The sequence below is a fragment of the Nerophis ophidion genome, linkage group LG14 (assembly GCF_033978795.1).
Source record: "Nerophis ophidion isolate RoL-2023_Sa linkage group LG14, RoL_Noph_v1.0, whole genome shotgun sequence".
NCBI classification, from domain to species: domain Eukaryota; kingdom Metazoa; phylum Chordata; class Actinopteri; order Syngnathiformes; family Syngnathidae; genus Nerophis; species Nerophis ophidion.
In genome coordinates this window covers 16,256,602-16,283,076 of record NC_084624.1, presented here as the reverse complement: position 1 = coordinate 16,283,076, position 26,475 = coordinate 16,256,602, and the positions used below count along the sequence as shown (strand labels likewise).

Genomic DNA, 26,475 nt, shown 5'->3' with positions numbered 1-26,475 from the left:
TCAACTTATTTAGTCACTTTTCAGTGATGAGCTGGTCCATGTTGACATGTTGTCCAGGTTTTGAATGTTGAAAAATACTTCAGTGTATTCAAAATAAAATAAATTAAATCTGTTTTTTTTTCAAGTTGGACATAATTTTGATTTGCACTTAACGTGAGTGACTTCTTTTTCATTTTTCACTTTAGTATATTTTGATAGTTGAGCTTTCACATTTTTCAGATGTAATTTGAATTTTTTAGTTACTTTTTTTTCCAGTTTTACCTCTTTTTTTCACATTCAAATCAGTGTTTTTCAGGTTCAGACTTTTGGCCCTTTTTACCAAGGGGAGTGGCCTCATGACCGACCAATCAGCAAAAGAATGAGGGTCCTCCTCCTCTTCATGTTGCCTTTAGGGAACATAAGAAATAAGTCAGCCATCACTTCATACGGTCATGACAGTGAGACATGGAGGCATATTTAAAAAGCACAGACGACAAATTGTGCCATATTATGAATTTCATAAGCCAAGCATTCCCAAATTAAATGAGTAATGGCGTCCGGTTCTGCTAGGGCTCTATGGTACTGTAGGTTCTTCAGCCTCTTTTTGCGGCTAGCACACCGGTGAGGAAATATTTGTTTACAATGAAAGGTCGTTTTGTGACAACATGCAATGTTTTCTAAATAAATTTGCAATATTTTCTAAACAAATTTGCATTGTTTTCTAAATAAATAAACAGACAAATTAGCAAGTAAATATTTCATTATTAAATTATCTGACATAGTAATGGTTCACACTATGAAATGAATAAGGTCTTTTCAAGATGTTTAATATGATTTTTCTTCTTGGTACTTTGTAAACACATTGAGGTTGAATAGTTTTTTTTTAAATAGATCATATTAGTACTGTGTTTTTTAATCTATTCCACAATTAAATTCCACATGCTAAAGGTTTTCAGTGTTATATGTGTGTGCATTGTTTTTACATTACATTTTTCTCTAAGGTTATATTTATCTTCTTTTGTTAAAAAATAATTGCTGTGCATTCTTGGGTATGAGGTTTTAGTTTGTTTTGTGTATAATTTTAACTGTTTGCAAATTGTTATTTACATAATAACTCCGACATGGTGACACAAGCCAGCAGGAGAGAATATGGAGGGATTTTTTGTCTTGAACATAATATTCTGCTTTATTTTATGTTTTTTTGCAAATAATCATCAACTTGGAATTTAATGGCAGCAACACATTACAAAAAAGTTGGCACAGGGGCATTTTTACCACTTTGTTACATGGCCTTTCCTTTGAACAACTCTCAGTAAACGTTTGGGAATTGAGAAAGCCAATTTTTGAAGCTTTTCAGGTGAAACTATTTCCCATTCTTGCTTGATGTACAGCTTAAGTTGTTCAACAATCCGGGGTCTCCGTTGTGGTATTTTACGCTTCATAATGCGCCACACATTTTCAATGGGAGACCGGTCTGGACTACAGGCACGCCAGTCGAGTACCTGCACTCTTTTACTATGACGCCGTGTTGTTGTAACATGTGGCTTAGCATTGTCTTGCTGAAATAATCAGAAACTTCCATGATAACGTTGCTTGAATGGCAACATGTTGCTCCAAAACCTGTATGTACCTTTCAGCATTAATGGTGCCTTCACAGATATGTAAGTTACCCATGCTTTGTGCACTAATACACCTCCATACCATCACAGATGCTGGCTTTTGAACTTTGCGCCTATAACAATCCGGATGGTTGATTTCTTCTTTGTTTCGGAGGACACGACGTCCACAGTTTCCAAAAACAATTTAAAAAGTGGACTCGTCAAACCACAGAACACTTTTCCACTTTTCATTAGTCCATCTTAAATGAGCTTGGTCCCAACAAAGCTGGCGGCGTTTTGTAGGTGTTGTTCATCAATGGCTTTCGCTTTGCATAGAGGAATTTTAATTTGCACTTACAGATGTAGCAACTAACTGTAGTTACTGACGGTGGTTTTCTGAAGTTTTCCTGAGCCCATGTGTGCGATATCCTTTACACACTCATGTCGCTTTTTGATGCAGTACCGCTTGAGGGATCGGAGGTCAGTAATATCATCGCTTACGTGCAGTGACTTTCCAGATTCTTTTAACCTTTTGATGATATTACGGACCGTAGATGGTGACATCCCTAATTTTGTTGCAATAGGTCGTTGAAAAATGTTGTTCTTAAACTGTTTGACAATTTGCTTGCACATTTGTTCACAAAGTGGTGACCCTCGCCCCATCCTTGTTTGTGAATGACTGAGCATTTCATGGAAGCTGTTTTATACCTAATCATGACACCCAACTGTTCCCAATTAGCCTGTTCACTTGTGGGATGTTTCAAATAAGTGTTGGATGAGCATTCCTCAACTTTCTCAGTCTTTGTTGCCACTTGTGCCAGCTTTTTTGAAACATGTTGCAGGCATCAAATTCCTAATGAGCTAATATTTGCAAAAAATAACGTTTTTCAGTTTAAACATTAAGTATCTTGTCTTGGCAGTCTATTAAATTGAATATAGGTTGAAAAAGATTTTCAAATCATTGGATCCTCTTTTATTTACAATTTACACAACCTGCCAACTTCACTGGTTTTGGGTTTCATAGTTCATATGCAACGTGAAGAGAACACCCTTTATTCTTTTGCAGATTGGTCTGTCATGAGGCTATGCCCCTTGTACGTTTTCCACAGAAAAAAGTGCCAAAAGTCTGAAGCTGAAAAAACAGATTTGAATTTGGAAAAAAAATGTGAACCTTGGAAAAAAAAGATTGAAACTTTAAGAAATTATAATTGAATCTGAACATTTTGAAAGTTTGAATACAAAACAATATTGAAAATAAGAAAATCATTAAAAAAACTAAGTCCATCCGTCCATCCATCCATCCATCCATCTATCCATCTCTTCTTCCGCTTATCCGGGGTTGGGTCGCGGGGGCAGCAGCCTATGGAGGGAATCCCAGTTTTCCCTCTCCCCAAACTACTTTGTCTAGCTCCCGAGGCGTTCCCAGGCTAGCCGGGAGAGAGAGTCTTCCCAACGTGTCCTGGGTCTTCCCTGTGGCCTTATTCCGGTCGGACGTGCCCGAAACATCTCCCTAGGGAGGCGTTCGGTTGGCACCCTGACCAAATGCCCGAACCACCTCTTCTGGCTCCTCTTGATGTGGATGAGCAATGGCTTTAGTTTGAGCTCCTCCCGGATGACAGAGCTTCTCACCCTATCTCTAGAGCCCTGCCACCCGGCGGAGGAAGCTCATTTCGGCCGCTTGTACCCGTGATCTTGTCCTCTCAGTCATGACCCAAAGCTCATGAGGATTGGAACGTAGATCGACCGGTAAATTGAGAGCTTTGCCTTACGTCTCAACTTCTTCTTCACCACAACGAATCAATACAGCGTCCGCATTACTGAAGACGCCACACCGATCCGCCTGTGGATCTCACGATTCACTCTTCCCCCACTCGTGAACAAGACTCCAACTGTAGGTACTTGAACTCCTCCACTTCTGGCAAGATCTCCTCCCCAACCCGGAGATGGCACTCCACCCTTTTCCGGGCGAGAACCATGGACTCGGACTTGGAGGTGCTGGTTCCCATCCCAGTGGCTTCACACTCGGCTGTGAACCAATCCAGTGAGCGCTGAAGATCTTGGCCGGATGAAGCCATCAGGACCACAGCATCTGCAAAAAGCAGAGACCTAATCCTGCAGCCACCAAACCAGATGCCCTCAACGCCCTGACTGCACCTAGAAATGTTGTCCATAAAAGTTATGAACAGAATTGGTGACAAAGGCCAGACTTTGCGGAGTCCAACCCTTACTGGAAACGGGTCCGACTTACTGCGGACCAAGCTCTGACACTGACTATACAGGGAGCAGACCGCCACCATGAGACAGTCGGTTACCCCGTACTCTCTGAGCACTCCCCACAGTACTTCCTGAGGTACACTGTAAAATGCCTTCACCAAGTCCACAAAGCACATGTACTGTAGACTGGTTGGGAAAACTCCATGTACCCACACTGTTCCTCCTGAATTCGAGGTTCGACTATCCGGCGTAGCTTCCTTCCCAGTACACCTGAATAGACCTTACTGGGAAGGCTGAGGACTGTGATCCCACGATAGTTGGAACACATATCCGGTTCCCCTTCTTAAAGAGAGGAACCACCACCCCGGTCTGCCAATCCAGAGACACCGCCCCCGATGTCCACGCGATATTGCAGAGTCTTGTCAACCAAGACCGCCCCAAAGCATCCAGAGCCTTAAGGAACTCTGGGCGTATCTCATCCACCCCCGGGGCACTATTAAGTGTGAATCAAAAATATATTTAACCTGGGGAAAAAAAACAGTTTTCATTTGTTTTTGATTTGAATATACTGACGTATTTTTTAGAAATAACATCCAATCATGAGTTTTAAAGTAAATTTTTTTCAATTAGAAAACTTTTGGCCCTTATTTAGCTCCAAACAGAAACTTAAATGGTGTCGGAGTCAGTCGAACAGTTCAATGACTGATTTGTGAAATGTCATCTGCTTTTTACCAGGGCATGGGTGGTCAGCATAACTACTTCGGCTTGTGGTTGGACAGTAATTTTGGACGTGGTCACAGTCGCGCAAGACCAAAGTGTACAACCTTTGCTAGTCCTCAACTTTCAGCAGACGAGGACTTTATTCTGGATTCCATGGAAGTATGGGCAGTAGGAAAACCCTCTGAAACAGAAAAGGTAAGAACAGGAAGAGCAGGTACCAAGCACTAAAATACCTATTTGTTGCTTTAACGACTTTTTGATACCAACTATGTGCATTTCTAGCATAACTTCTTAATAATCTAGGTTGCCAGGTAAATATTTAGTTTATTATTTCTTCGGTCAGTAGTCAACAAAATAAACAAACAGTTTTACATTCATAAATTGACAATTTTACCGACCGAAAGGGTTTAGGCTGAAGTTGAGCACTTATTTTGCCTAACCCTTTAAGCAATCTCAAATAAAAAATGAGCTTCATAGAAATATTACATTTCCTTTACACAACATATTATAAATACAACTTGTACACAACATACACACTGTCAAAATACATAAACAGTAAATACATGTATGTACAGGGATATTTCACATTTGTGAAACATCCCTGTACATACGTAGAAACATTTAAATTTCCCTGTCAAACTCGTTTGACAGTGAAATTTGAGTTAGAGTCCGAGGTGAAGGTCGAATTCAAGTCCGAGGTGAAGGTCCACGAAGCACACTGCCGAATGTGGAGTAAAGAAGGAGGGACGTATGTACAGGGATAGAAATCAAACATACAAATTTCACTGTCAAACTCGTTTGCACTTGCACTTGCATGGCTTAATCTTTGAGACAAGAATATGCTACTGGCAGCATATGTGAAATATCCCTGTACACATGTTGGTTACACATTTATACCAATAATATGCAATATACAAACCCTTATACTTCTATTATTATTTATATCCCACATTTAGTTTTGTAATTAACATGATCATTATATTAACTACCGGTGTTGATTGAAGAGTGATATATTTTTCTAAATGTTTATTTTCTAAAGTTTTTTTTAGTGTGTGAATGGAACTGGAACATTTTAAGGCATCATCCAAGCTGTTCCACAGATGAAACACATCTACATAGCTCTTATGTTTGCTTTCTGAAAGACATATGAACCTCTCCTGTAGACACAGAGGCAGCATGCGATTATGAGCTTTGTACGTCACAATATCAGTGTTGAGGTCAACAAGATCATGCAGTTTTAACATTTGTAATTTATTAAACAGAGCATTGGTATGTTCATAATAATCCACATAATTTACAATTCTAATGGATTTCTTTTGTAGTAAGAACATAGAGTTGATTTGTAATTGTTACCCCAGATTTCAACACAATAATTGAGGTATGGGAGTATGAAATAATTATATTACATGTTAAGAGCCTTTCGATTTACAGAGTTTTTAATTTCATGTAACATAGCAATAATTTTTAACATGTTTGTCTTGAGTATATTTATATGCGGTTTCCAATTTCATTTGTCATTTATATAGATTCTCAAAAAATGTGTTGAATACACCCTTTCTATCTCCATATCATCAATTCTTATGTGACACTGTATGGTGTTTTTCCTATTTCAACAATTATATATTTTGTTTTATTTAAGTTGATTGATAGTTTATTGGCATCAAACCATTGCTTTAGTATGTGGAGTTCACTCTCTACTGTCTCTGGGAGCTGGCCAAGGTCTTGCTCAAAATAGTACAGGCTTGAATCATCAGCAAAGAGAAAACAATTTAGTTTTTTAAAGACGTTACAGATATCATTAATATACAATATAAACAATTATGGTTCCAGTACAGAACCTTGGGGTACTCCATCTGTTATAAACTTTTTATCCGAATCTACGTCGTTCATATGTACACACTGTTCTGTGCCACCAATATAACTTTTCAACCAATCATGATCAAGAGCTCTGACACCATACCTCTGCATTTTGTTTAAAAGTAATGTGTGATCAATGGTCTCAAAAGCCTTGCTCAGGTCAATAAAAATGTCAACAGTTAACTCTTTCTTATCAATTGCAGTGGTTACCTCCTTAACTAATTCCATCACTGCCATGGAAGTGGACATATTTGACCGAAAACTATATTGGTGTTCACTTAGCAAGTGATGCTTATCAATGCAACTGTCTAATCTCGACATATAATTTTTCAAGGACTTTTGAAACTTGTGAGAGTAAAGAAATAGGCCTATAGTTGGTAAAGGGTTGCTCATCTCCGCTTTTGAAGATCAGAATAACTTTTGCTGTTTTCCTTTTCGTTGGAAATACACCTTTTATAAAATAAATATTACATATATAAGTGAAGGGAACAGCTATAAAATCAATAATTTCTTTGATCACAGAAATGTCTAAATCACAGCAGTCTGTGGACTTCTTGTTTTTCAAATAATCTACAATTTCTGTGATTTCAGTTACATGAACAGGAGAAATTAAAAACGATTCTAGGTTGTTTTGAATGCCATCCATCCATCCATCCATCTTCTTCTTCCTCTTATCCAAGGTCGGGTCGTGGGGTCAGCAGCCTAAGGAGGGAGTCCCAGACTTCCCTCTCCCCAGCCACTTGGTCCGGCTCCTCCCGGGTGATCCTGAGGCGTTCCGAGGCTAGCCGGGAAACATAGTCTTCCCTACGTGTCCTGGGTCTTCCCCGTGGCCTCCTATCGGTCGGACGTGCCCGAAACACCTCCCTAGAGAGGCGTTCGGGTGGCATCCTGACCAGATGCCCGAACCACCTCATCTGGCTCTTCTCAATGTTGAGGAGCAGTGGATTTCCTTTAAGCTCCTCACGGATGGCAGAGCTTCTCACCCTATCTCTAAGAGACAGCCCCGCCACCCGGCGGAGGAAACTCATTTCGGCTGCTTGTACCCGTGATCTTGTCCTTTCAGTCATGACCCAAAGCTCATGACCATAGGTGAGGATGGGAACGTAGATCGACCGGTAAATTGAGAGCTTTGCCTTCTGGCTCAGCTCCCTTTTCACCACAACGGATCGATACAGCGTCCGCATTACTGAAGACGCCGCACCGATCCGCCTGTCGATCTCACAATCTACTCTTTCCTCACTCGTGAACAAAACTCTGAGGTACTTGAACTCCTCCACTTGGGGAAAGATCTCCTCCCCAACCCGGAGATAGCACTCCACCCTTTTCCGGGCAAGAATCATGGACCCGGACTTGAGGGTGCTGATTCTCATCCCAGTCGATTCACACTCTGCTGTGAACCGATCCAGTGAGAGCTGAAGATCTTGGCCAGATGAAACCATCAGGACCACATCATCTGCAAATAGCAGAGACCTAATCCTGCAGCCACCAAACCAGATACCCTCAACGCCCTGACTGCGCCTACAAATTCTGTCCCTAAAAATTATGAACAGAATGGGGGACAAAGGGCAGCCTTCGGAGTCCAACCCTCACTGGAAACGGATCCGACTTTCTGCCGGCAATGCGGACCAAGCACTGACACTGATCATATAGGGGGCGGCCCGCCACAATCAAACAGTCCATTACCCCATACTCTCCAAGTTCACAAAGCACATGTAGACTGGTTTGGCAAACTCTCATGCACCTTCAAGGAATCTGCCGAGTGTATAGATCTAGTCCACAGTTCCGCGACCAGGATGAAAACCACACTGTTCCTCCTGAATCCGAGGTTTGACTATCTTCTCCAGTACACCTGAATAGACCTTCCCGGGAAGGCTGAGGAGTGTGATCCCACGATAGTTGGAACACACCCTCCGGTTCCCCTTCTTAAAAAGAGGAACCACTACCTCGGTCTGCCAATCCAGAGGTACTTCCCCCGATGTCCACTCGATTTTGCGGAGTCTTGCCAACCAAGACAGCCCCACAGCATCCGGAGCCTTAAGGAACTCCGGGTGGATGGATCTCATCCACCCCCAGGGCCTTGCCACCGAGGAGCTTTTTAACTATGTCGGCAACCTCAGCCACAGAAATAGGAGAGCCCACCACAGAGTCCCCAGGCACGTGTTGGTAGGATTGAGGAGGTCTTCGAAGTATTCCCTCCACCGATCCACAACATCCGCAATCGAGGTCAGCAGAACATTGCTCTGTTTCCCTTTCCTGAGGCGGCGGATGGTGGTCCAGAATCGCTTCGAAACTCTCCAGAAGTCGTTTTCCATGGCTTCCCGATTTCCTCCCATGTCCGAGTTTTTGCCTCCCGGACTGCTGAAGCTGCACACCGCTTGGCCTTTTGGTACCTGCATGCTGCATCCCGAGTCCTATGAGCCAAAAGAACCCGATAAGACTCTTTCTTCAGCTTGACGTCATCCCTCACCGCTGGGGTCCACCAGCGAGTTCTAGGATTACTGCCACTACAGGCACCAACCACCTTGCAACCACAGCTCCAATTGGCCGCCTCAACAATACAGGTACGGAACATCGTCCACTCGGACTCAATGTCCAGCACCTCCCTCGTGACATGAACAAAGTTTTTCTGGAGGTGGGAATTGAAACTCTCTCTGACAGGTGACACTGCTAGGCGTACCCAGCAGACCCTCACAATGCGTTTCGGCTGTCCGGCAGCCTCCCTCAGCACCGTAGCCAACTCACCACCAGGTGGTGATCGGTAGAAAGCTCTGCCCCTCTCTTTACCCGAGTGTCCAAAACATGAGACCGCAAGTCCGATGACACAAATACAAGGTCGATCATGGAACTGCGGCCTAGGGTGTCCTTGTGCCAAGTGCACTTATGGACACCCTTATGTTTGAACATGTTGTTTGTTATGGACAATCTGTGACGAGTACAAAAGTCCAACAACAAAACACCACTCGGGTTCAGATCCGGGCGGCCATTTTTCCAATCACGCCTCTCCAGGTTTCACTGTCGTTGCCAATATGAGCGTTGAAGTCCCCGAGTAGAACGAGGGAATCACCAGAGGGAACAATCTCAAGTACTCCCTCGAGTGATTCCAAAAATGGTGCGTACTCTGAGCTGCTGTTTAGCGCGTAAGCGCAAACAACAGTCAGGACCTGTTCCCCCCCACCCGAAGGCAAAGGGAAGTCCACTGGGTTGAACGTGCAGGCTCTGAGCCGGGGGGGAAACAAGAATTGCCAACCCAGCCTCTCACTGCTGGCAAGACCAGAATGGAAGAGAGTCCAGCCCCTCTCGAGAAAACTGATTCCAGAGCCCTTGCTGTGCGTCGAAGTGAGTCCGATTATATTTAGCCGTAACTTCTCCACCTCGCGCACTAGCTCAGGCTCCTTCACCCCAAGCGACGTGACGTTCCACATCCCAAGAGCTAGCTTATGTAGCCGAGGATCGGACCTCCAAGTGCCCTGCTTTCGGCTTCCGCCCAGCTCACATTGCACCTGTCCTCTATGGCCCCTGCTATGGGTGGTGAACCCACTGGAGGGGGAACCCACGCTGCCTCTTCAGTCTGTGCCTAAGGGGGGCCCCGGTGACCCGCGTCCGGGCGAGGGAAATCCAGGTCCTTCGTTTTTATTTTTCATAGAGGTCTTCGAGCTGCTCTTTGTCTGATCACTCACTTAGGACCAGTTTGTCTTGGGAGACCCTACCAGGGGGAATAAAGGCCCCGGACAACCTAGCTCGTAGGATCGAATTGTTTTGTATAGTTTGTTCATTAAATTTGACAATGTTTTCTTGTTGTACAATATAATTTGCTACATTAGGTCCAACATTCACAAAGACGACGTTAAATGCATCCGTTATTTCCTTAGCGTTATTTATAGTTGGATTATTTTCTATGAAATAGTTTGGATGTTCTTTATTGCAGTGGTTCTCAACCTTTTTTCATTGATGAACATTTTTTTAATTCAAGTACCCCCTAATCAGAGCAAAACATTTTTGGTTGGAAAAAAAAAGATAAAGAAGTAAAATACAGCACTATGTCATCAGTTTCTGATTTATTAAATTGTATAGCAGTGCAAAATATTGCTCATTTGTTGTGGTCTTTCTTGAACTATTTGGAAAAAAATATATAAAAATAACTAAAAACTTGTTGAAAAATAAACAAGTGATTCAATTATAAATAAAAATGTCTACACATAGAAGTAATCATCAGCTTAAAGTGCCCTCTTTGGGGATTGTAATAGAGATCCATTTGGATTCATGAACTTAATTCTAAACATTTTTTCACAAATAAAGAAATCTCTAACATTAATATTTATGAAAAAAATCTATCCGTCAACACTGAATTTTGCATTGCTGCAGTTCTTTTCACAATTTATGAACTTACATTCATATTTTGTTGACGTATTATTCAATACATATATTTATAAAAGATTTTTGCATTGTTGCTATTTTTAGAATATTTTTTAAAAATCTCACGTACCCCTTGGCATACCTTCAAGTACCCCCAAAGGTACGTGTACCTCCATTTGAGAACCACTGCCTTATTGGATCATGTTTTTTTTAATGATACCATTTAAAACTTTCTACCTACCCTAGATGCTTTTTTTATGTTGTTTTAACAGGTAAATGTGTTCTTTTGCTGTGCTTTATTATTTGTATTAACTTATTTTTGTACACTTTATATTTCTTCAGTTTATATTCAAAGACTCCAACTATAGCAGTTGATTTACTATTAATCTTCCTACAGTTTAAATCTCGATTGACAAAAAGTGCTACTCCTCCTCCCCTTTTTCCAACTCTGTAGTGAATAATTCATAACATTCCAATCTCATTTCACAACACTTGTTCTCATCAAGCCAAGTCTCTGAGACTGCAACAACACTACATTTGTTGAACTGGCTAAGATATTCTCTAATGTTTTCATTGTTTTTATACAAGCTTCGGCTACATTTAAGTTGTTCATCTGTACTCACAGTTTCTGGTAATATTGGAAAGATTACAATCCGGATGTATGTGACTGCCCACCTCATTTGGAATTGCAGTTGTAATTGATATTGTCATACGAGTTTAGTTGGATGTGATTATAATTATTGTACAGTTCACTACTATTATTATTCTCAGTATATCTACATTCTAATTCTTTCTCACCAATATTGGTAAATATATTTTTAAATCACTTTCCATTATATATGTACATTTTTTCTTTTTTTCTTTATACAGATAACTAATTTTCTTCCTCCACATTCACTGAAACACACACACACACAACTGTCAAGACTTTTACTCAATTATGAGTATATCGGTATATAAATACCGATGCACTATTGTTACAATTTAAAGCCATAGTGCCACACACTGCTTTTAAAGTTAGAGTGGAACCCCCAATATTCATGACTCAGCATTTGCGACCCCACAACTTTGTGGATTTTTTTGTTTTTGAAAAAAAGTGCCCTCCGGAAATAGTCCGTTATTTTTCAGTGGAAAACACATCTCGTTAGCAGACTACAAAGTTAAAACTGCACAGTGATACAGCAAAATGATACAGCAAAATGATATTTCATATCAAAAAATGATTTTTGACCCCCCCTGTCAGTCATTTATGAACCCTATTGTCAAACTTTTTGATAGGTGGACGGGACTGGATGGATCAAAGTTTACACAATGTGCGGCAACATAGTGTTTAGGGAAGAACAAAATTATGGAATATGGGGGGGAAAAAAATCATATCAGGCTGTTCAGTATTTTTTCATATCAGTCAAACATCGATACATATCACGACATAAATGATATCCCTCTTTCTACCTTGCCTAAAGGGGGTGTTTGCAACTTGCTCACAGTTAAATTTTTCAAAGCAAAACACAAAAACACCACCGGCTAGCTCAGGCATGTCAAACTCGTTTTCATAGAGGGTCTCATCGCAGTTATGGTTGCTCTCAGAGGGCCGCTTCTAATAGTGCATGGTATATCAATATAAATGTATACCTGTACAATACATGTTTATACTTGCCTATGCATTTGATTATTAAAATCTTTTTTTACATACACTGTGAAAAAAATATTCGGATTTTACTGCAAAAAAGTTTTAAAAAAAACACATATATATAAATATATATATATACACAGTGGGGTAAAAAAGTATTTAGTCATCCACCGATTGTGCAAGTTCTCCCACTTAAAATGATGACAGAGGTCTGTAATTTTCATCATAGGTACACTTCAACTGTGAGAGACAGAATGTGGAAAAAAAATGTCCAGGAATTCACTTTGTAGAAAAATTCTATTTTGGTTTCTTCTGACCACATGAAATTCTTCCAATCCTCTGCTGTATCATCCATGTATCCATTTTGGTATAAACTCAACTCGTCGTGTTTGGAGGAAGAAGAATACTGAATTGCATCCCAAGAACACCACACCTACTGTGAAGCATGGGGTGGAAACATCATGCTTCGGGGCTTTTTTTCTGCTAAAGGGACAGGACGTTTGATCCGTGTTAAGGAAAGAATGAATGGGGCCATGTATCGTGAGATTTTGAGCCAAAACCTCCTTCCATCAGTGAGAGCTTTGAATGGTTGACCAAATACTTATTTTCCACCATAATTTACAAATAAATTATTTGAAAATCCTACAATGTGAATTCCTGGATTTGTTTTCACATTCTGTCTCTCACAGTTGAAGTGTACCTATGATGAAAATTACAGACCTCTGTCATCATTTTAAGTGGGAGAACTTGCACAATCGGTGGCTGACTAAATACTTTTTTATGTGTACTGTGCAAGTGTACTGGAGAGGAGGCTACCCCGGATATTCGAACCTCGGATTCAGGAACAACCGTGTGGTTTTCGTCCTGGTCGTTGAACTGTGGACTAGCTCTATACTCTTGGCAGGGTCATTGAGGGTGCATGGGAGTTTTCCCAACCAGTCTACATGTGCTTTGTGGATTCGGAGAAGGCATTCGACCGTGTACCTGTGGGAAGTCCTGTAGGGAGTGCTCAGAGAGAATGGGGTAACGGTCTGCCTTATTGTGGCGGCCCGCTCCCTGTAGAATTTGTAGGCGCAGTCAGGGAGTTGAGGGTATCTGGTTTGGTGGCTGCAGGATTAGGTTTCTGATATTTGCAGATGATGTGGTCCAGATGGCTTCATCTGGCCAAGATCTTCAGCTCTCACTGAATCGGTTCGCAGCAGAGTGTGAAGCGACTGGGATGAGAATCAGCCCCTCCAAGTCCCAGTTCATGGTTCTTGCCCTGAAAAGGGTGGAGTGCCATATCCGGGGTGGGGAGGAGATCTTGCCCCAAGTGGATGAGTTCAAGTACCTCGGAGTCTTGTTCACGAGAGAGGGAAGAGTGGATCGTGAGATCGACAGGCGGATTGGTGCGGCGTCTTCAGTAATGCGGACGCTGTATAGATCCGTTGTGGTGAAGAAGGAGCTGAGCCGGAGGGCAAAGCTCTCAATTTACCGGTCGATCTACGTTCCATCCTCACCTATGGTCATGAGCTTTGGGTCATGACTGAGAGGACAAGATCACGGGTACAAGCGGCTGAAATGAGTTTTCTCCGCTGGGTGGTGGGGCTCTCTCTTAGAGAGGGGGTGAGAATCTCTGCCATTCTGGAGGTCAAAGTAAAGCCCCTGCTCCTCAACATCGAGAGGAGCCAGATGAGGTGGTTCGGGCATCTGGTCAGGATGCCACCCGAACGCCTCCCCAGGGAGGTGTTTCGGGCACGTCCGACTGGTAGGAGGCCATGGGTAAGACCCAGGACACGTTGGGAAGACTATCTCTCCCGGCGGCCTGAGAACACCTGGGGATCCCCCGGGAGAAGCTGGACGAAGTGGCTGGGGAGAGGGAAGTCTGAGGTTCCCTGCTTAGGCTGCTGCCCCCGGGACCCGACCTCGGATAAGAGGAAGAACAGAAGAAGATGAATGGATATATATATATATATATATATATATATTTACAATAAAATTCATGCAACAGACCTGTCCAGTTTTACCACAATATAATATACAGTTGTTGTTTTTATAGTGTGTTATATATATATATATATATATATATATATATATATATATATATATATATATATATATATATATATATATATATATATATATATATATATATATATATAAATGGGTTGACACTATTTCCACATTTACCCATTCACACACTGATGGAGGGAGCTGCCATGCAAGGCGCTAACCAGCACCCATCAGGAGCAAGGGTGAAGTGTCTTGCTCAGGACACAACGGACGTGGCGAGGTTGGTACTAGGTTGGATTTGAACCAGGGACCCTCGTATATATATATATATATATATATATATATATATATATATATATATGGAAAAATGGTACGAAAGTTTTTTGTACGAAAAATTGGCAGCTTAATCCCCAGAATTTTCCTTAAAAATCTACTTTTTACAGTGTATTACAAGTCAAAAATGTTTTGGAATATATGCGAATGTAATATTTTTCTGCATTATTAGATACAATTAAAGTTTAAAAGATATGAAATTGCATGCAGTACATGTTATTTTTAAGTATCAAAATGGAAATAACAAATACTTTCATTAAGAAAAGATAAAGTACTTTATTAAGTCATATTATTTCCAGGCTTTTACGGACTACATAAAATGTTGAGTTTGACACCTGTGTGCTAGCTTTAGTAGTTTAACAAAGCACATTTGTATTACAAATGTTTGTATTATTCACTATTACTAAGTTGACTTATTAAACATTTTTGCCAGCCCTAATAAATTGATTGGTGTTTACGGCAGTCACTCACCCTGTCTCGACTACACGTACGCGGAGGGAGAGCATGCCGTTCACACATACAAAAGCATTTCAACAACAACCAACAATTTGCAGTCATGTTGTTGTTATGATGGATTATACATTTAATGACAGCTAATGATAGCTAGCGTCTGGTATTTTTGTAAATGTTGCAAACATACCCTTTTATGTTACATTGGTAATGAGTTAGATGTGAAGACATAAGGCAAAAGAGTAGGGATGTCAAACATGCAGCCCGAGGGCCGGATCAGGCCCGCGAACAGGTTCAATGCGACCAGCGAGACGAGTTTGGCAAGTGTAAAATTAAGCTGCATTTTTAAATAAAGAGACAGCTGTTCTACATGTGTCCACTGGATGTTGCATTATTAATTCTGTTAGGCAAGCAAATAGTTTATACTGGGATAAGCAAGGATACCAAGCAAGAGGTACACGCTGCGACGCCTCCCCCTCGACCCAATGTAAAACAAACCGGAGTAAAATGAACAACCCACTTAAAATGCTGCTTGAGACACTGCACATTGCTATAGTCCTGTGAAAATGATTGTTTTCTGTGCAAATTTAAAGAAAGTAAACTGTGGGATTGACTGCAATACTGTCAGTGTTAAGTTTTTATTTTTGGTTTGTTGAAATTGTTCAAACGTTGCACAGCTTCTATTTTTATATCAATACACAGTCATTTAACCCACTTGAATAGTTTCTACCTCATTGTGTATGACTTGTTGAGTTAGCACAGGATTAATACATGGAATTGACAAATTAGGTACAGTACAGTCGAGAATTATTTGTAACGTGTACAATTTCAGATTGTGCCTGTTCTATTTTGGGCCGAAATAAAACAAAGAAAGAAGTTGTGTAATATTTGTATTTTTAAATTATTCTGCCATGATTTTACCCGTCCGTTTCACATGGGAATAGACTTTCCTCCATGCGTCCACTGAGCTAAAATGAGTTTGACACCCCTGTGATAGTCAATTCGAGTCAGTTGCCCCTAAATGGTGGAATGCACTCCCGTATGAGCTGAGGGCTGCACCTTCTATTGACATTTTTAAAAGCCAGTTCAAACACATTTGTTTAAGTGTGCATTCCTGTTATATTCAAATTACCTTTTTAGATTATTTCCATCCATCCATCCAGTTCTACCGCTTATTCCCTTTGGGGTCGCGGGGGGCGCTGGTGCCTATCTCAGCTACAATCGGGCAGAACCGGGGTGTACACCCTGGACAAGTCGCCACCTCATCGCAGGGCCAACACAGATTTATTTCTATTATCATATATTATTATTTCATTTTTCAATGTTTCTGTTGTTGCACCTTGTTGTGATAGTACTATTTGTATTTTAAACATGTGAAGCACTTTGTGAGATCTCTTTGTGAGAAGTGCTTTATAAATACGATTTACTTACTTACATCACAAAGCTACTTTTTATTTAAAAATATTCAGTTTTAAAGGGGACCTATTATACAAAACCAACCGTTCTTACCTTTTGGTACCTGTTTTTGTTGTATTTGGGATCTGCATACGTCTCAGCAATTTGAAATGAGACAATGAAGGCATTGCAGTTATTCATTAAACAACCTAGCCTTCCTTCATACTTCCTTCAAACGAGCCGCTTGAAAAGTGCTTCACAGAGAACTGAGAACCCATCATTCATTCACATTCACACTTTGATGCTTTTAAGACCTTTAGAATAGAATAGAATAGACTTTATTGTCATTATATTTGCATATAACGAGATTAAAGACTCCAACTTACTATAAGGTGCGGTTGTGGGAACAAATATGGGGTAAAATACATAACACAAGAGGTAATAAAGGAAAAACTAACAATTAAAATAAACAGACTACTGTCCAATTAAAATAACAAGCAATCCTGTACAATATACAAAACACTATAGAAATACAAAATACTGTACAATATACAGAACAAGACAACACTTTCATAAGTGCTTAGGATGACAATTGCTAACAGAGATTAAGAGTATCGGTTAAAATTAGCATTACCGTGCATACCGACTCTTTACGCAACCCCGGGGTGGTTGGTGCTAGCAGGGTGTAAAATATAGTCAGGAATAGTCATGGATGCAAATGATTCTGGGTATTTGTTGTGTTGCGTTTATGTTGTGTTACTGTGAGGATGTTCTCCCGAAATGTGTTTGTCATTCTTGTTTGGTGTGGGTTCACAGTGTGGTGCATATTAGTAAGAGTGTTAATCTTGTTAAAACACAACCTTCAGTGTAGCCTGTATCACCCAGTATGCCTTGCAGTCGTGTATGTGTATTTGCGGAAGCCACATACAACGTGTTGCTGTACTGGCAAGCTGTCTGTACATGTTGTAGAAGGCGTCTAAGGCAATGGCTTCATAGCACGCCCTCATTATTGTTATCTGGGTGACAACCAGCAGATATTCGCTAGAACGGTTGCGGCTCCCATTGTCTTCTGTATTTTGTGAAACGGGTCAAAATGGCTCTTTGAGGGGTAAAGGTTGCCGACCCCTGGACTAGAGCTAAGAAACAGATATTTTTTTAGAGGGCCGCACACCAATGGTTAAGAAACACTGGGCTATATGTTATGTTTGTTGTTATTCGTCACAAGTGAACATTAGCAATTAAAGAGAAACTTAACACTCACTTTCATTGCAAATGTTGACACAAATTCGGAATAGAACGTGAACGTCATTCTAGCAGTAGGATTTGCAGGGGGAGGATCATAATAGTGCTGCACATCCATTTATCCATCCATCCATTTTCTACCGCTTATTCCCTTTCAGGGTCGCGGGGGGCGCTGGCGCCTATCTCAGCTACAATCGGGCGGAAGGCGGGGTACACCCTGGACAAGTCGCCACCTCATCGCAGGGCCAACACAGATAGACAGACAACATTCACACTCACATTCACACACTAGGGCCAATTTAGTGTTGCCAATCAACCTATCCCCAGGTGCATGTCTTTGGAGGTGGGAGGAAGCCGGAGTACCCGGAGGGAACCCACGCATTCACGGGGAGAACATGCAAACTCCACACAGAAAGATCCCGAGCCTGGATTTGAACCCAGGACTGCAGGACCTTCGTATTGTGAGGCAGACGCACTAACCCCTCTGCCATCGTGAAGCCCACACATCCATTTATTTGTGTCAAAAAAAAAAATATTTTTGGGCGCCTCAATTACGGTAAATTCCGTACTATAAACCGCTACTTTTTTCCTAGGATTTGTACCCTGGGGCTTATAAAACTGTGCGGCTAATTTATGGAGTTTTCTTTGCAGAAAGCCGGCGATAAAGTAAATAGTTAAAAAAACAAAACAAGGAAACACACTGAATAGATGTGTTTATTGTTTGTGCTATGGTGCTTCTTTTGGACGAGTTCGCTCACTGCAGGTGCTCCTGTGGCGCCATTGCCCTTTGTTTAGACTTTTTTTTTTAAACCTCCCGGAAGTACAGTTGCTGTTCGCTTTTATAGCTGTCCATATTGTTCAACTCTTATGGATTCTTCATTTATCACTCCAAGCAACGTTTTTAAGTTTTACAACATAACTAAAATAATTTTTATCTAATAAACCGTCCCATGGGGAATATCTGTAGGAGTGTTTCCATGCATATTTTTACCACAGCAATGAAGCTAGCGTTGTTAGTATTAGCTACCTTGCTAACACAATTACAAGTGTCTTCGTTAGTATTATTGACTTACAGTGTCATCATTTTTGTATTGTTTTCTTTTTTGTAAATTCCCTAAAACGTCACCGCACGCCAGTGGGTCCATGATGATGACTTCTATTTTGTTTGATCAGCCATTTTACTGCCGTGTGTCAGGCACAGTTTGGAAACAATTAAGGTATATAAATAAACAATTACAAAAGGCTTCTGTGTAAATACCTATTATCACAAAGTATCTAACTAGTCATACGGCTAATATATGAAAACAATATACATATTTTAAAATTTAATGGGTGCGGTTTATATCCCGGTGCGCTCAATAGTCCGGAAAATACGGTACTCATGTTAATTTTGTATTCGTGGGTGGTCAATTCAAAGTGCTTTACAGAAAATTACACTAAGGCAAAATTATGAAAACAATTTGATAATGAAAATAATCATAATTCAAATTAAAAACATAAAATAAGATCCTCATTAAAAACTAGTATAGTTCAAATTAAAATCAGAGAGTGTAGATAAAATACTTTCAGTTGTCATATGCACAAATAACTAAAAGTGTTTTCAGCCTTTATTTGAATATTGCCAACGTTAAGTTTGATGCCCATTTCACAACTTCTGGAAGATTATTTCAATTTTTAGGAGCATAAAACTGAAACGCAGCCTCACCATGTTTGGTCCTGACTATAGGCACCAGCAAAAGACTATTTCCTCAGGTTCTCAGAGCCTGGAATGGTTCATTTGGTTCTAACAAGTCAGAAATTTACTTTGGCACAAGACCGTAAAGAGACTTGTACACAAGGAGAGCTGTTTTTAAAGTCTATTCTCTGAGCAGCTGGAAGCCAGTGGGTGACCTAAGCACTTGACTAAAATGGTAATTTCCCTGGTTCTAAGCAGGACTTCAGCAGCAACATTTTAGATGTACTGCAGCTACTTTACATCTTGATTGGAGAGGCTTATGAGAAGACCATTACAGTAGTCTAAACTGCTGAAGAAAAAGGCACGGATCAGTGTTTCTCAGTCTAATTTAGACTATAATTAATCTGATTTTGGAAATGTTATTCAGGTGGAAAGAAGCTGCTGATGTTATTTACTAAATGTGGCTGTTAAAGTTCAAGTCTGAGTCCACTATTATCCTTATATTTCTAACCTGATTATTCGGTTTCAGGTAGAGGGTCTCAAGGTGACTAATAATAGGTTATCTTTGCGTTTGTGGGCCTCAGACAAGGATTTCAGTTTTGTCACTACATTACTTTGTGATATTGTCAATTGTGTCCATTGAGAGCTAATGCTGGTTTATCTCAATCCTAATTGGACATTTTTTTCGTCTTTCAGGATGAAGAATGTACGGGAAAAAAGAGTGTCTTGGATGTGGATCCAGAGGTCCAGGCCATGATGGAGATGGCAGGGAAAACTCTCTTGAGTCAAGGTCTCAGAGAGCCACAGGATGACCAGGAGCAAAGATAAATGTGAATATGAAAAACTGATTATTTTCAGTCAAGGTCATCAGGCACTCTTTCATCTTTTTGAAGTGTCAAATGCTTTGCAAGAACTTGACAAGGATGAACATTCTCCTCCTTCTTGCTTTAGCTGTCAGAGCTGTTAGCTGCCTTGTGAGTCACACGGCAGCCAAGCTGGCACAGACTCCTTCCTTTGCTTGAAAACCTCCTTGACCTCTGGTAGGTTTCTGCCACGACTCTCTTGTGACCAGAGCCTCGGTTTAAACCCTATTTTCATACAAAGTGTCCAAAAGAATCAGTAAAACTACAAAGATGATCGTAATGTTTTGGTGCTGATGGTGCTGCTGGAAAACATGCGTTCAATAACATCGCTTGCTGGAAACCTTCAGGATTTAGAAAGAATGTGTTAAGATGATTGAAGAGAAATGGGGAGCCCTGCTGATAACTACACAATTTGATTAGAACATTTGCTACCGATAGAATCCTAACAATATACAAAACCCAAAACCAGTGAAGTTGCCACGTTGTGTTAATCATAACTAAAACAGAATATAACGATTTTCAAATCCTTTCCAACCTATATTCAATTGAATAGACTGCAAAGACAACATATTTAATGTTCGAACTGAGAAACTAAATCTTTCCTTGCAAATAATCATCAACTTTGAATTTAATGGTAGCAACATTGCAAAAAAATGTCACAATGGCTTTTTTACCACTCTGTTACATGACCTTTCCTTTTAACAACACTCAGTAAATGATAAGGAATGGAGGAAACCAATTTTTGTAGCTTTTTAGGTGGAATTCTTTCCCATTCTTGCTTGATGTACAGCTTAAGTTGTTCAACGGTACATTACTCTTTTACTACGAAGCTACGCTGTTGTAGCACGTGCAGAATGTGGCTTAGCTTTGTCTTGCTGACGTTGCTTGGATGGCAACATATGTTCTTCAAAACCTGTATGTACCTTTCAGCATTAATGGTGCCTTCACAGATGTGTAAGTTACCCATGCCTTGGGCACAAATACCATACCATCACAGTTGCTGGCTTAGAACTGTGCCCCAGTCCGGATGGTTCTTTTCTTCTTTGATTGCACAGTTTCCAAAAACAATTTGAAATGTGGACTCTTCACACCACAGAACACTTTTCCACTTTGCATCTTAGATGAGCTCAGGCCCAGCAAACCCGTCTGTGGTTCTGGGTGTTGTTGATAAATGACTTTCGCTTTGTATAGTAGAGTTTTAACCTGCGCTTACAGATGTAGCGACGAACTGTAGTTACTGACAGTGGTTTTCTGAAGTGTTCCTGAGCTCATGTAGTGATATCCTTTACACACTGATGTCAGTTTCTGATGCAGTACCTCGTGAGAGATCGAAGGACAAGGTCGTTCAAAGTTACGTGCAGTGATTTCTCCAGATTCTCTAAACCTCTTGATGATATTACAGACCTTAGATGGTGAAATCCCTAAATTCCTTTCAATAGCTGTTTGAGAAATGTTGTTCTTAAACTGTTGGACAATTTGCTCACACATTTGTTCACAAAGTGGTGACCTTTGTCTCATTCTTGTTTGTGAATGACTGAGCATGTCATCGAAGTAGGGTTGGGCAATATATCGATATGCACGATATATCGAGGGTTTGTCCCTGTGTGATATAGAAAATCACTATATCGTAATATTTGAGTATACCTTCTCACGCAGTTGCTTTTAGCTGCGGGCATTACATTACAGGCTCTTCTCACTCTGTCATGTCTACCCTTCTCACAGACAAGCAAGCACACCTTCTTACATACGTCACATACTGTCACGTCATACGTCACACACGTATACGCCCTCGTGGAGCAGAGAGGTAGCGGCATGGGTAACATTAGCTGTGATGCTAGCAGAGCCGTGCTAGTGGTAATACGAGGAAAAGAAGGTGCGAATGAAGGAAGAATCAATTCCCAAGAAAAACAGCAGGGGGTCCATCGTCTGGTGGTGGTTTGGCTTCAAATGGGAATATGTCAAACAGACAACCTTAATTTGTCAAGTGTGGGCTAAAAACGTTGCTACCAAAAGTAGCATTACTGCTAATATGTAGCATCTTTTTAAAAGTCATCTGCTAGAGAATGAAGAGTGCTTACTCCACATGGCATCATCTCCATTTGGTGCCACACGCCCACACCATCAAAATGCCGAGGCAAACATTTCCAGATCAACACCGTATGAAAAAAGTAGTTAACAACAGAATTGAATAACGTCCGTAGTAATTCAAGGCCAAAGCAAAATATCGAGATGCATATTGTTTATCGCGATATGGCCTAAAAATATCAAGATATTAAAAAAAGGCCATATCACCCAGCCCTAAATGGAAGCTGCGTTTATACCCAATCATGGCACCCACCTGTTCCCAATTAACTTGTTCACCTGTGGCATGTTTCAAATAAGTGTTTGATGAGCATTCCTCAATGTTCTCAGTCTTTTTTGCCACTTGTGCCAGCTTTTTTTAACCATGTTGCAGGCATCAAATTTCAAATGAGCTAATATTTGCAAAAAATAACAAAGTTTTTCAGGTTGAACTTTAAGTATTTTGTCTTTACAGTCTATTCAATTGAATATAAGTTGAAAAGGATTTGCAAATCATTGTATTCTGTTTTTTATTTACGATTTACACAACGTGCCAATTTAGTTTTGGTGATGTACGAAAAATATGAGCTCTTATTGGGCTGCTCCTCGTACGTACAGATCGCGTGAGATTACACTGGTCTTGTCAAGCAGACATTTTAGAAAGGTTTGCTAATTTATGTTTTAGTTATGTTATAGTTATTATTTTGCACTAAAAATAAATGTATTGAACAATGTCTTGTTAGTACAAAGCATTTATTAAATTAAAGTTAGTTACAAATAGTATAAAAATTGTTTAAACCTGCCTATTTAATTGGATGGCACCATTTTCTATTGCTGTAGTTTTAAGTATAGCCATCCTTTTGACTTAACTGTTTTGAAATCTTTGAGATTTTATTTCTTATCATTGTACCGGTATTTCAAGTTGACTTTAGTGTGATGTGTTGAAAGAACAGAACAAACAATTTTTGAACTTTTGAACTCGTAAGTCAATACTAAGTAAAATATACTACAGAAAAAATAAGATTTTAGTGATGTTCAAGTCAAATAATTGATGTTAAAAGTGTGTGATGTTACATTAATGTTGAGTTTGAGTTTATTTCGAACATGCATACGACTACAACATGATACATCACAATTTCCAGTTTCTCTTTTCAACATGTTCGAAAATGAGCAGGAAGAAGCAGACCTTATTTAGTCCTAACCATTTTCCGTTACATAGCAGTTGCTAACACTTTTGTTTACTTCTTGTTCTAAAAGTATTCACAATGTACTCCATAAGTAATAACATAAAAAAAATAATAATAATAATAATTTGGGGAAGTAAGTTGTATTTTATATGGTGAAGTAAATACGATTTTCAATTTATTCAGAATCGTTATCATGGTTTTTCTTCTTTGTACTTTGTAAACACTTAAAGTTTGAACAGTTTCTCACAGTACCAGTGTTGGGTTAGTAACAGGAAACTAGTTACTGTGGTGGATTGTCCGAAGTTTAAATAGCAAACAAAGTGGTTTTAGTACAAAAGTTTTATTTACCCAATATCAAAAAGTACAGAGTTGCATTGGATTCCCCATGCAAACAGACAGCGTCCCCTGGAGGATCCAGATCATGCAAATCAATATCAAATATTGGTCTACTGGCTTTTTATCTGTTTCCCTCATGTGTCAAGGTCCCGTTGTTTTGCAACTGCTTGCTCCGCAACAACCTTGGATCCCTTAGTCATAACAAACAATCAAAACATTTTGTAGAATGGTTACAGCAACCACAAATTCAACTTTCACCTACATATGCTCTTCCAGTGTTTCAGAGGCTTTTAGATAGACTTTCTTTTTGGACTAAAACAGACACAAAATATGGTATAAAGGTCAGAAATTCCACTACATTACAGTTACAAGTTACTTTATGTCATAAGTAACTCAGTTACTTACACCAAAAAATAATGCGTTACTGTGAAAAGTAAATATTTAGCTACTTTTAAAAAAATAAAAAAAATAAGGGTCCCATTATTGGCCTTTTCGCCTTCATTTTAGTACTGTTATTGCACTGGAGAATAATGCAATCTGTTGATTATGTAGTGGAATTTCTGACCTTTTGGTACCATATTTTGTGTCTGTCAAAGTCCGGAAAGAGAGCGAGGTCGAAAAGCATTAAGAACCATTAGAAGAGCATATGTGGGTGAAAGTTGAATATATAGTTGGTCTGACCATTCTACAAAATGTTTTGACTGTTTATTATGATTAAGGGATTCAAGGATGTTGCAGAACAAACAGGTCCAAAACAACGGGACCTTGACACATGAGGGAAACAGATAAATGGCCAGTAGACCAATACTGTGTGTGATTCGCATGATTCTCGATCATCCAAGTCCTGCGGAGGACGCTGTCTGTTTGCATGGGCAATTCAATCCAACTTTGTACTTTATTATGTTGGGTAAATAAAACTTTGTACTAAATCCACTTTGTTTGCTGTTTAAGCTTCGGACCCTCCACCACAATCAACTTAAATGCATTTGGACCACTAAACTCTGCTAGGCAATGTGGTCTACATACAACACACAAAGACAAAGATATGTTTCAAAGGGCTAATTTATTTTGGGCCAGAACAAATTGCTAAAATTATTTAAAATAGCTGCAACATAACATGGATAAGTTACAAACCGCAAAATAACATGTCACAACATAACTGTAATCCTGGCTTCACCCAAGGAAGGCACACATGACATGATTATATGTCATGCCACTATAATGCTATACATAAAGCCTAACCAGGCATTTTTTTCTCTCAAGGAATTGTGAAATAAAATCATGTCTGCACGAGATCAACACTGTACTGAAGCCCAGAACACGCTACGCATTTACCCAGTTTTAGTTAAGAGAAAAGGAAAGATTGGCCTCGCCCACTAGGATCCCTCTTTATGTTTGTGAACTTTATTGTCTATACATTTAGAGTGATGTGATAGTCAAACACTCTAGAAGTCTAGAATGAAAGAGCAACAGTATATAAGAGAATTCACAGAGTGTGTACCTTCAATGCTGAATGATGAGCAGAGGCAGAGTTTGGAGTGTCTTTTTTAGCTTGCTTTCCTTGTTTATGTACTCACTGTCTTGGAACATGTTCTCCGTGCCATTTGCTGTTGGATGCCCGATATCATGCTAATTAGATCCCTGAAAGCGGGTGACTCCACTGTAGAAATAGCCAGCATGTCTTCTACCACATACGCTGCAATGGCTTTATCAATGTTATCCTGGCTAGCAGTCCCTCCATTAAAATCCAGCCGCTGTTGCTTAGGTGAAGTGAAGGTGAAGTGGCATCGGAGTCTGTCTCTCTCTTTACCAGCTTTGTCGAAACATGATGCTTTTGTAGGTGTTTCAGAAAATTTGAATTGCTGTTTTGGGCAGCATACCATAAGTGCAAAACTGAAGTAGATAAACAACCCAATAATAACCACAAATCACTCCTTACGACACTCAAAAAAAAAATGCAATAAATTAAGAAATAGGACAAACAACCTGACTAAATCCTTTAAAAAAATTACATTAATGAGAAAATAAAAGAAAACACAAATAAGCCACATGAGGTCTGGAAAATCCTCAATAACCAGCTTCCTGGCTGCAGCCAGAAACTTAAAACCAGGCTCACGAACATCAACATCAAAGAGGATGACTCCCTCATTACGGACAAACGGGAGGTAGCAAGCAGATTTAACATCTTTTTCACCAGCATAGCCACATCTCTAGTTAACAAGCTGTACCACCACTATGGTCGTTTTGGTGTATAACACTTTAAAGCGTACTACAGAAAGCCAGGAGCATTCAACAACGATTTCAAATTAGAAATGGTCTTAGCTGACGAGGTGCTTAATAAATTGAGCGCGCTCCACCAAAACAAGGCCACTGGCCTTGACAAAATCTCCTCCAGATTCCTCAGGGATTCTGCCACCACCTTTTCCCCAATCATCACACACATAATAAACATCTCAATTAAACAAGGCCAAGTACCAAAAGATTTTAAGATAGCAAGAGTAACTTCCCTTTTTAAAAAGGGAAGCAAATAAGAACCTGGTAACTACCAACATCATTCTATTCTCAGTTCTATTTCAAATGTAATGGAAAA

At 40.0% G+C, this 26,475-nt stretch overlaps 1 protein-coding gene across 4 annotated transcripts in view; it reads left to right on the top strand.

Annotated features, from left to right (window-relative positions):
• meak7 (MTOR associated protein, eak-7 homolog) overlaps positions 1-24,622 on the top strand; it is a 53,451-nt gene extending 28,829 nt beyond the window's left edge. Inside the window, exons 8-9 of one of the 4 annotated variants that reach the window (XM_061919962.1) lie at positions 4,527-4,706; positions 20,135-24,622. In XM_061919962.1, the coding sequence (XP_061775946.1) occupies positions 4,527-4,706; positions 20,135-20,266 (312 nt within the window). In that variant the 3' untranslated portion in view covers positions 20,267-24,622. Of the gene's footprint in view, positions 1-4,526; positions 4,707-7,048; positions 10,397-20,134 lie in introns of those variants that run through there. The other 3 variants (XM_061919963.1, XM_061919964.1, XM_061919965.1) reach the window with 3 other exon arrangements.
• Positions 24,623-26,475: the final 1,853 nt, after the last annotated feature.